Source organism: Amphimedon queenslandica, unplaced genomic scaffold, assembly GCF_000090795.2.
Source record: "Amphimedon queenslandica unplaced genomic scaffold, v1.1 AMPQUscaffold_13224, whole genome shotgun sequence".
Taxonomy (NCBI): Eukaryota; Metazoa; Porifera; class Demospongiae; order Haplosclerida; family Niphatidae; genus Amphimedon; species Amphimedon queenslandica.
Genome location: NW_003546540.1, coordinates 45483 through 57162, shown reverse-complemented (window position 1 = coordinate 57162; position 11680 = coordinate 45483). Strand labels below are relative to the sequence as shown.

Genomic DNA, 11680 nt, shown 5'->3' with positions numbered 1-11680 from the left:
CTCTCTACTCCCTCCAGTTGAGGTGCTCCCCCCTGGACTGGAGCTGGTATCAGAAGAGGAGGAGTTGAATCTAAACACTGTCAGTTGTAGTAAAGGAGGTGTTTCCAGTAGCAGTTTCTGAGCTGTTTCTAGTGTCGTATTGTCCAGTGAGATCTCTCCTATTCGTGTGATGCGATCACCAACTTTGAGTCGTCCATCAAGAGCAGCTGGTGATCTGGGCTGTATCTTACTGATAATGATACCGTCCTAAATACATGCACAAGTAAAGGTGGGTGGGGCACTATAACAACACACCTGCCAGCTGTCAGCTAATGACAGCCCAAGGGACTGATCTCCTTTGAATAATTCAATATCAGTTTCCTGACCAACGACCACAACTATAAAAACAATAAATAATTAATTGGGCGTGGCCTGTTTCCCTGGTTACCAGGACCCATACACCACATTCCCAAGTACAATACATGTACATGTACGTGTGGGTACCTTGGTCGGTGGTGGCGGTGGTTAACAGGTCGATGTCATGCTGTGTTTTATCAGCAGTGCTGTTATCGTCACTTTTAGGAGAAGACTCATACTTGACTTCACAATCTACACTGACTGGACGCCTTCTTGTTGACCTTTGAGCTTTAGTAATCTATTAATAATAATAATTAATTAATTGATCAATAATTAATTAATTGATCAATAATTAATTAATTAGAAATTAATTTATTAATTAATCAATTAATTAGAATAATTAATTAATTGATCTCTTACTCTGTTTCTCAGTGTTACTCCTTCAGAGCGAACCCTGAGTCTCTTCTTCTCCATGTTCTTCTTGTGTTTCTGAGGTGACCTGTTGAGGAACTTCTCCTGGAGCTGAGAGGGTAACTGAGACTGGGACGAGACTATCAAACTGACAGAACCTCTTGAACGAGCTTGCTGTAATAAATGAGTGGCCTAGAGAGAGAGAGAGGGAGGGAGAGAGGGAAAGAGAGAGAGAGAGAGAGAGAGAGAGAGAGAGAGAGAGAGAGAGAGAGAGAGAGAGAGAGAGAGAGAAAGAGAGAGGGAGAGAGAGAGGGAGGGAGAGAGGGAAAGAGAGAGAGAGAGAGAGAGAGAGAGAGAGAGGGAGAGAGAGAGGGAGAGAGAGAGAGAGGGAGAGGGAGAGGGAGAGAGAGAGAGAGAGAGGGAGGGAGAGGGAGAGGGAGAGAGAGAGGGATACCGCATAATTAGGATGGATATACAATTTAAAATTGATCAAATAAAACTCAACCACTCAATACATTAGTTATACATGTACATGTACATATATACCCTCTCATATTTGGTTCCCAGTACATTGTGTCCATCAATTGATAGAATATAATCACCAACTTGTAAGTGACCGTCCTAAAATAATAAAATTAATAATAAAAAGACGTCAAATAAATCACTTCTTCATGTACTTACCAGGTCAGCTGGTCCTCTTGGTATTATTGAAGATACCCTTACTCCGGCTTGTCCATTGAAATCAGCTTCTGACACATTGAAACCAAGACCTAGTTCATCATCCTACAGCAAATGTAAATATTTTTTGATACATATTGATGTCCATATTCTGTGTAGAAAGTTTGAGTTGATTCCGGCTTCAATATTTTGAGTTACGGCCATTTTAAGAAAACGTCAAAATTCTGAAAAATACCCAAGGCTATAGCCCATGGTTTTTTCCAAAAAATGGCTCCGAAATCACCCCCAATTTTTATTACATTTTCTGATACATATTGATGTCCTTATGCTGTGTAGAAAGTTTGAGTTGATTCCGACTTCAATTTTTCAAGTTACAGCCATTTTAAGAAAATACCAAAATTCTGAAAAATACCCAAGGCTATAGCCCATGGTTTTTTCCAAAAAATGGCTCCGAAATCACCCCCAATTTTTATTACATTTTCTGATACATATTGATGTCCTTATGCTGTGTAGAAAGTTTGAGTTGATTCCGACTTCAATTTTTCAAGTTACAGCCATTTTAAGAAAATACCAAAATTCTGAAAAATACCCAAGGCTATAGCCCATGGTTTTTTCCAAAAAATGGCTCCGAAATCACCCCCAATTTTTATTACATTTTCTGATACATATTGATGTCCTTATGCTGTGTAGAAAGTTTGAGTTGATTTTGACAACAAAATTTCAAGTTATGACCATTTAAAAACAACAATGGAAACTTTAATTACATGTATATATACACAGTACATGTACAGTACAGTAGCTGTACTTACCCTCTCCAGGTTAACTGCTTTAACTAATGGTAGACCTGATAGATCAACTGACGGTTGCTGTACACGTATCATGGAAGAATAAAATGACAATAATAAAGATGAGATAGTTTACTAATAATTTACTAACTTTAGTAAGATACTGGACGCCATCCAGTGAATGAGTTGATGACTGGTGACTGAGTCTAGGGTCAGGAGTAGGCCTAATATAGTAACGTTACTATAAATAGCACATTGTGTCTATAAATAGATATTACCTCATCAGTACAAGATTAACCAGAACTGATGTACGAGACAAGAGATCAGAGACGTCCTTTTGACTCCACCCCTTGATACAGTGCTCATTAACCTAATAACAATAATAATAATAATAATAATAATAATAATAATAATAATAGCACAACAACAACAATAATAATAATAAAATATTATTATTACTTGAATTAGTTCGTCTCCTCTCTTAATCTTCTTGGTCCTATCAGCAACGCTGCCCGGTTGTATCTGCATGATACTCACTCCAGTGTTCGGTGATTGACTCGTCTTTAATATACTCAAACCTTACAACAAAACTAATTAATTGTGTGGGTGGTAGGGTCGGTTACCTAGTCCTCCTTGTCCTCTGTTCAGTGTCACCTGGTAGAGGTGGCCCTGAGCGTAAGGATAGGACTGTCTCAACTCCTCGTCCTCCTCTTCGTCTATAGCCCAAGAACCATCCTATAGTATACAGAGTAGATTACTAATAGTATACAGAGTAGATTACTAATACTATACAGAGTAGATTACTAATAGTATACAGTGTAATTTACTAATAGTATACTGACTTACGTTGGAGTGTAGAGGTGAAGTGTGTACTCTCATTCCCGTCCCGTTGTTAGCAGTACCAGCTGATGGTATTATTGAGTGAAGAGGTGGTGGGTGGGGCTGAGGGGGAGGAGTATAGGTCTGTACCAATAGATGAACTGGATTAGGACAATTCATTATGATACTGATAGCATCTGACTGGGAGACGTTTCTGAGGTCAATACCATTAACCTGAAAACAAACAAACAAACAAACAATTAAACAAACAAATACACATGTAAATGAATAAATAAAATACATGTAAATTCACATGCAACAATTCAAACAGTAATTATTAACAGCTGCACACTTACCTCCAATATCTTATCTCCAACCACTAGTTGTCCTTTGGTCATACTCTGACATCCAGCCGATATATCGTTAATGACCACGCCCCCTTCCTCTATAGACCCGAGGGATATTCCTAAAGATCCCGAAGCATTCCTCTTCACCTCTACTAGTCTTGGCTGGGTGGGGTCAATATAAGCCCCGCCCATTCTAGCCCCATACATGACACCAGTCGGCTCATGTGACCAATGGCCCCGCCCAGGGTTGTGGTCATAGTCCCCGCCCCCTTCATATCGCTGAGGAGAGTAACTAGGAAATGAATAAGTATCTGTGCTGTACATTGGCGGAGGGGGCGGGGCTAATTGAGGAAGGCGTGTCATCTGCTGATGTTCCAATTCAGTTCTGTGGATAGTGTTATATTTATGAGGCATCGCTGGTCCATAATGATACTCATTACCAGATCCTGTGTTACCCCCGTACTGACCAATCCTCCAATTACCTTGAGCCCCACCCCCAGGATGAGCCCCACCTCCAGAATAGTCTCCACCTCCTCCGGCACTTGCTCCGCCCACTCCTTGAGTAATATTCCAGTTCAGTGGGTGATGGTAGGTGTGGCCACCACGAGAAGGATTAACATGACTTTGATACATGTCGTATACAGGAGGAGGGGCTTGGGGGTGTGGCTTGACCACGCCCTGTTGCACATGATCCATGTATGTCTGTATCGGGTGGTGGGGATGACGGGGAGGGAGGGTGTAGTAGTGCTGCTGGGCCCAGGGGTAGGCCTGGTGGGATTGAGTGGACATTAGTCCGCCATGTTGCTGTTGCTGCTGCTGGTGTGATGGTATATTCATCTGGTGACTCATTCCAGTGTGTTGTCCTGAAGCTATGTATCTAGCAGCTGTAGCAGGAGCTGACGGTGTCTCTGTGTTAAATAAAGGTACATGAATTTACAGATTAGTATATTATTAGTATACTTACCAGAGGGTCCTCCTCCTCCTCCTGCTGAAGATGTTATGATGTTGCTGTAACTCATGGAGAATCCTTGAGGTACTGGTAGATATGTTATCCTAAATGGAGGAGGATAGAAATAGAGATGCAATAAATATTGAATAAATGAAGTTCATATACTTACTTCACTTTAGTTGATTTTGTGGAAGAAGCTCTTTTAAGCATACTCCTACAAAACAACAAACAATATTTGAAATTTAGTAGCAGCTGCTGCTAAATGCATCCATCACCTTCTAACTTTCCTATTCTCTCCCTCTCTTTCTCTCTCTTACTTGACTTTAGCAATGCTCAGTCCTTCCACTGATTTTCCATTGATTGCTAAGATACGGTCACCAACTCTCACCCTTCCATCTTTAGCAAGAGCTGAGCCTGACTCAATCTTTTTCACGACAATGAATCCTTTATCCTCCATGACAGTTAGACCTTTGCAAGAAGAGACAGAGATATATTGAAGCAAATGTGATGGAAGCAGACAAGATGGCAACAGAGAAGGATATGGAAAACAGCTTTGAAACATCTCTCTCTCTCCTTCTCTTTCTCTCTCTCTCTCTCAATTGGAAAGAGATAAGCTCAGGTATTAAGATATGCCACAGGCTGGTAGGAAAACAGCTAGAGGCAATGGTATGTTTGTGAAAGGGAGCTCTCCCTTTTATACTGGGAGGGTTGGTAAACCACAAACTAGTGGCTGGAAAACATTATCAGCATTCCATCACTCACCAACAGGACAGAACCAAAAATGAAAATGCTAATTTACACCATCAACTGTCCATGTAATACCACCCTAACTGCACATGTACAGTGTAGCCTTGCTATAATGGACACTTTGGGGCAAGAAAGTGTCTCTGTTATACAGAGGTGTCCTTTATGTGGAGGTTATTTTATACAGTAAGGAATGTAATTGGTACACTAGGTGCTGTCCATTAAATGGAGGTGTACATGTAGTCCAGCCTGTCTGGAGGTGTGTGTGTGTATAAGTAATGTAATACCTGAGGACTGAGATATCTGCTTGAGGTGAAGCTGAGGGCAGATATCAAGGGACTCAGGTATTACATTACTGGTACACACTACATGCTACAGTTTCTAAGTCTAATGACACAAAGCCATATACATTGCACAAACACTAGGTCAATGACAAATTGAAAGTGCTTCAGTAATATACTAATAATGTACAAGATAAGTGAGTAGCTGTGTCTGGCTGCTTTATAAACATTCCAAGGGAACAAGTCAAAGCTAACTGAAACTAAGGACTGCTGCTAGACTAGACAAGATTAAAGATTCAAAAAAGACCACAACATTTCTTATAACACCACTGTCAGGTAGCTACAAGCCTCAGGGACCATGTGTACATGTACATGTACAGTCAGTCCTGTTTATCCTGGACACTTTGGGACCCCATAATACCCTAGCTCCTGATTATGAACCTGTCCTTATTTCAGAGGTTCATTAATACACATTACTATTGTATTGGGATTTGGGACTGATACTAACCCTCCTCATTATAGAGGTGTCCTTATTTTAGAGTGTCCACAATAGGAGGAGGTTATACTGTATAAGAATTTTGTTACACTAATGTATCTTCATTAAACTAATAATTAATATACTGTTGATATATTATGCTACGTATGATAATAATTTTGAGTGGATTCCAACTACGTGTTACAAGCCTCAGTAACAAGTAATGAATATCATTATAGTCCGACCCACGATAGCCTTGTAACGTTTCATGCATTTATAAAGAGATCAGTAAAGGTTGAAGGATGTGTTTAGGAAAATGTTTAAGCTAACAATTTTTGAATGGGCAATTCACTGCAATTGCCCTGCTCTAATTAAACAATTAATTGAATATAATTAAATACACATGAGGACATTTTGTAATGTCCCAATTGGTACAAGCCTATACAAAAGTACCTCTGAAATGAGGACACCTTGTATTAAGGACAGGTAGTGTGGGCCCAATGGTGTCCTTAAAAAAGAGGCTACACTGTACATGTATTAAGGACAGGTAGTGTGGGCCCAATGGTGTCCTTAATAAAGAGGCTACACTGTACATGTATTAAGGACAGGTAGTGTGGGCCCAATGGTGTCCTTAATAAAGAGGCTACACTGTACATGTATTAAGGACAGGTAGTGTGGGCCCAATGGTGTCCTTAATAAAGAGGCTACACTGTACATGTATTAAGGACAGGTAGTGTGGGCCCAATGGTGTCCTTAATAAAGAGGCTACACTGTACATGTATTAAGGACAGGTAGTGTGGGCCCAATGGTGTCCTTAATAAAGAGGCTACACTGTACATGTATTAAGGACAGGTAGTGTGGACCCAATGGTGTCCTTAATAAAGAGGCTACACTGTACATATTTCTTACCAAGATGAGCTGTTCCTTTCTTAATATCCACTTCTCTCGGTTCAGTTTCAACTGATTCAGCGGAGTGATCACCAGTGTCACTGGTATCAGGGCTGAGACCACTCTCAACGAAGCTGTCCTGAGACTGGGAGGGACTGAATATAGTAGCCACACCTCTTTCCCCACCCATCCCAACACTGGTTGCAACAGAGCTGGCCTTGCTGCTGGTACTCAGTTGAGTTTTAAGAGAAGACGAGACGTCTCTTTGTTGATGAGGAGGTTTTACTTTCATTAGAGGAGAGACCTGCTGCTTAGGACTGGGTTGATTACTAATAATAAACAAATAAAATAATATAAATAATTAATGAGTTAATTTTAAGTTTTTAACACAATTTTACAAGTAAAGAATGACCCACTTTAAAGTTCTAAAATTTTTGGAGTTGCTCCAAAATCAGGCCAAAGTCCCTGGGACTTGGGCCAAATTTTGCCAAAAATGAAAAGTAGAAAATTCTCCATTTTTATTACATTTTCTGATACATATACATGTTCTTATGCTGTGTAGAAAGTTTGAGCTGATTCCGATCAAATTTGGATTTTTTTACGAATTTTTAAAGTTGCTTCAAAATTGGACAAAAGTCCCTGTACTATAGTACATGGTCTCGGGCCAAATTTTGCCAAAAATGAAAAGGAGAGGATCCTCCATTTTTATTACATTTCCTGATACATATACTGTACATGTACTTACATGTACGTATGTGTAGAAGTGCCTTACCTTGAGAAGTGAAGGTCCTGATGACTAGAACTGCCGACTAAAGTTTCTTCAGAAGTCGATTCAACATGTCGTAGATTATGTCCTGTGACTCCGCCCCCAGACATGCCCATATCTCCCCTCGCCGGCTCGTCACTTCTAGTACGAGACAAGAAATTCATTCCGGATTGAGTCTGGGTCTTTGGTTTAGCAATATCAGGGGGCGTGGCACTTCTGATCCCGTCAGTTGCTGACGCAGCACGTCTCTCGGGTAAATCAAGAAACTGAGAAACTTCGTCAGGTTCTGACCTCACGTGAGTGTGAGCCTACGAATAAACAAATAAATAAATAAAATACTAAAATTACTGATATTTCATTCTTACATGTTTCTTTCCATTTTTTCGATCAAATTCTTCATCATCATCCAATCTGTCCTCATCAAGGAGATGGTCTGGTGATAAACTGTTAGAAGTAGCAGTTGAATCAAAATCAGGACTGAACAACTCTCGCCTGTTAATACCCAGAACCACAGTGCCGTCCTACCAGAAATAATAAACATTTAATAAAGTACATGTGGGCGGTTATGATGTCGCTATATTTTTCGTGGTTAAGCAAAGTGAACCAAATCGTGGCTTTTATTTTCGTGATTGTCAGAGCACTACTGCATGGTGAAAGATATGGTACAACGATGATTTAATGTTTTGTGGTAATGAACCACAGACCACTGAAGCAAAAGAAATTACAAAACACCTTCACTTCTCTCCTCCCCCATCTCTCTCTCTTTTTCCCTCCCTCTCCCTCCCTCCCTCCCTCCCTCTCTCCCTTACCAGTGGTACAGAGTTCAGCTGCTCTACAGTAAACTGAAGTGTCTGGTTGACGACTGACACTCCATTTATATTAACTAGCTTGTCTCCTTTTTGTAACCGACCATCTCTCTCAGCTGCCCCTCCAGAGACTAAAGAATGAACTAGAGTGACGGTATCACCTGGTGAAGACTCATCCTGTGTGAATGATAAGAGGAAATGATGAAATAAGAAGAGGTTATACAGTAAAGGAACAGTAATGTATATTAATTGTTGAATTAGAGCAGGGCAATTGCAGTGAATTGCCCATTCAAAAATTGTTCTTACTGCAACAATTTCTTCCCTCAAGATAAAGAATGCAGTCTTTACCGGTCTCTTTATAAATGCATAAAACGTTACAAGGCTATCGTGGGTCGGACTATAATGATATTCATTACTTGTTACTGAGGCTTGTAACACGTAGTTGGAATCCACTCAAACTAACTCATGAATTACACAATGTAAGGAATCCTCATTATAAAAAACACATGTACATGTACATGTATCTTTAATATAGAGGCTATACACTGTACATGTAGGTGTGGCCTTACATATAACCACACCCCTAATTAATCTAAAGGTGACCACACCCTCCTAATTGGTTATAACCACACCCACCTAGTGCATTGTGGTCTCACGTGAGCGGAGGTGGCAGGGATGTACATGTACATGTTCCTCCATAGAAACTTACAGAGAAGTTCAATATACTGAATCCTAGTCCTTCTCTTCCTTTCACTAGTTTAATGAAGGTCACTGTAGTCTCCCAGGCTGATCCTGGTACCGGAGAGAGGGCGGTGCTTGTTGAAGATTCTTCTGACGCTAACGAGTCTCTGTTGTTGGAACCACCCCCGTCACTGGATTCATCACCGTCTCTGGCCCCACCTACTTCATCTCCGCCCACTCGTTCACCACTCTATTAATAATAAAAAAGAGCATAAATTTACATATGTATCAGGAAATGTAATGAAAATGGAGAATTCTCTCATTTTTGACAAAATTTTGGAGCAACTTTAAAAGTTTGTAAAAAATCCAAATTTGATCAAAATCAGCTCAAACTTTCTACACAACATAAGAACATGTATATGTATAAAATACAGTACACTGGTACATGTACACTGGTATACTGGTACATGTACCAGTGGTACGCTGGTACATGTACACTGGTACACTGGTACATTAGTAAGTACTCATCCTGTGAAGGATAAGAGGACATGATGGAATAAGAAGACCTTATAGAGTAAAGGAACAGTAATGTATTGTTTAATTAGAGCAGGGCAATTGCAGTGAATTGCCCATTCAAAAATTTTTGTATACAGTTACAAAAAGACATTCCCACCTCCTTCAACCTTTACTGGTCTCTTTATAAATGCATGAAACGTTACAAGGCTATCGTGGGTCGGACTATAATGATATTCATTACTTGTTACTGAGGCTTGTAACACGTAGTTGGAATCCACTCAAACTAACTCATGACTTACACAATGTAAGGAATCCTCATTATAAAGAATAAATAATATCATTTTCAATTTATTATTAGATCTATAATATCATTTGATTGGAATCAGCTCAAACTTTCCACACAACATAAGTACATGTATATGCATCAGATACAGTGCACTGGTATGCTGGTACACTGGTATACTGGTACACTGGTAAATTGGTACGTACTTCATGTAATGATGGGAATGATATCGGTGCGTAATAGCTGTAATGTAGTCCGGAGGTAAGTGAAGACTTCTTCTCTCCAGTCTCCTGCTTGTGCTTCTCTTCTTCAATCCTGTTCCTTCTCTCCTCATTCTCCTTCTCTACCCTCTCCAGTTCGTCCGCCTGCTCTTGAAAGAATCGCTTGTAATGCTCTCGTCTCAACTCAAACCTCTCCTTTAACCTGTTGATAAGGAAAGAGAGAGAGAGGGGGGAGAGAGAGAGAGAGAGAGAGAGAGAGAGAGAGAGAGAGAGTGATGTACAGCTGGATTATATTAGGACAGATTGATAGTAGCATTTATAGGCAGCTGGTGAAGAAACCGCCAATATATATTCATGATTCATTCTTCACATGCTCATGATGGAACAAGACTAAATCTTAATATACAGTTGTTCATGTACAAGTAACTACATTTTACCAAAACATGTACACGTATGCACTTAAGTACCTCCTGGTTTCCTCGTTGTGTCTTTCTCTCCAGGACTGTCTCTCAAAACGTGAGAAATTCAAGTTTTGATAAAGACCAGCAGTCGCATGTATAGCGACAGGAGAGGGAGAGGTTGCCAGGGAGACAGGGAGGGTGTGGTCATCCTCTGACTCTGAGGTGGTCGGTTGGTGAACTTCAATTGGAGGGAGGCCAGAGGTAGAGGAGATAGGAGGGACTGGAGACACTAGAAATTAAAATGGAGTACATAAGAGGAGACGTACAGCTGCAATGCAATATACATGTACATCATCAACATTTTAAATGCCATATTTGATCAAAATATTTATTATTTATTATCAAGAATTCTTGAGGCTCATGTACTGTACATTTATTTTAATACAAAAATTGAAGAATTAAAGTAGCCATTTGTCAGCAAAAATGAGAATCAATTTTAAGCCAAATTGAAACAGAAAGAAACTGTTTATTACATGACAATATTCCTTCTCCATTATATTGAAATCATGAACAAGTAGATTACCTTGATCAGTGACTGATTCCTTATCAATGGTATCAGTATCAGCTGGTCCAGTGTTAGTCCGACACACTATCAGTTTAACACTACCAGCTGCCTCCCGTACCACGTCACTCGCCATGTCATGTGACATACCCACCAGCACCTGACCATTGACTTGAAGTATCTCGTCTCCTACTCTTAGTCTACTAGCAGTGTCCATTGGACCGCCTTCTTTAATGGATTTAATAATGTGACGAATACTGCCTGTTATAATTAATAATAATAATAATAATAATTCCCATCATAATGTTATCTACATGTACAGTACATGTATGTGTCACACTCTCTATTGTTGTGTTATAATAATAATAATAATAATAAAGATTAGTAGCATTAAGCTAAATTGATTTATTAGAGCAGGGCAATTGCAGTGAATTGCCCATTCAAAAATTGTTTCTTTCTATGACAAGATAACTTCACACTTCTTCATCCTTTACTGGTCTCTTTATAAATGCATAAAACGTTACAAGGCTATCGTGGGTCGGACTATAATGATATTCATTACTTGTTACTGAGGCTTGTAACACGTAGTTGGAATCCACTCAAAATTATTATCATACGTAGCATATATCAACAGTATATTAATTATTAGTTTAGCTATAACTTGAAAAATATTACTTTCTTTAAAAAAATTGGCTCTAAAATGATCCTAAATTTTATTACATTTTCTAATA

The 11680-nt window shown here is 39.5% G+C and overlaps 2 protein-coding genes across 2 annotated transcripts in view; both read right to left on the bottom strand.

Annotated features, from left to right (window-relative positions):
* Nucleotides 1-11209, bottom strand: part of LOC105313776 (multiple PDZ domain protein-like) — a 13786-nt gene extending 2577 nt beyond the window's left edge. Inside the window, exons 1-24 of the mRNA XM_019999969.1 lie at nt 10971-11209; nt 10454-10676; nt 9972-10188; nt 8995-9216; nt 8289-8462; nt 7845-8000; nt 7486-7787; nt 6735-7042; nt 4643-4793; nt 4495-4539; nt 4341-4429; nt 3386-4284; nt 3057-3263; nt 2834-2945; nt 2670-2788; nt 2489-2580; nt 2362-2434; nt 2235-2291; nt 1429-1530; nt 1294-1368; nt 757-939; nt 484-634; nt 295-377; nt 7-246 (exon numbers count right to left, since the gene is read on the bottom strand). Coding sequence (XP_019855528.1) covers nt 7-246; nt 295-377; nt 484-634; nt 757-939; nt 1294-1368; nt 1429-1530; nt 2235-2291; nt 2362-2434; nt 2489-2580; nt 2670-2788; nt 2834-2945; nt 3057-3263; nt 3386-4284; nt 4341-4429; nt 4495-4539; nt 4643-4793; nt 6735-7042; nt 7486-7787; nt 7845-8000; nt 8289-8462; nt 8995-9216; nt 9972-10188; nt 10454-10676; nt 10971-11166 — 4476 coding nt within the window. The 5' untranslated portion in view covers nt 11167-11209. The remainder of the gene's footprint in view (nt 1-6; nt 247-294; nt 378-483; nt 635-756; nt 940-1293; nt 1369-1428; nt 1531-2234; nt 2292-2361; nt 2435-2488; nt 2581-2669; nt 2789-2833; nt 2946-3056; nt 3264-3385; nt 4285-4340; nt 4430-4494; nt 4540-4642; nt 4794-6734; nt 7043-7485; nt 7788-7844; nt 8001-8288; nt 8463-8994; nt 9217-9971; nt 10189-10453; nt 10677-10970) is intronic.
* A 130-nt stretch (nt 11210-11339) lies between these two features.
* Nucleotides 11340-11680, bottom strand: part of LOC109584289 (multiple PDZ domain protein-like) — a 4415-nt gene continuing 4074 nt past the window's right edge. Inside the window, exon 8 of the mRNA XM_019999968.1 lies at nt 11340-11344. Within this exon, the coding sequence (XP_019855527.1) occupies nt 11340-11344 (5 nt within the window). The remainder of the gene's footprint in view (nt 11345-11680) is intronic.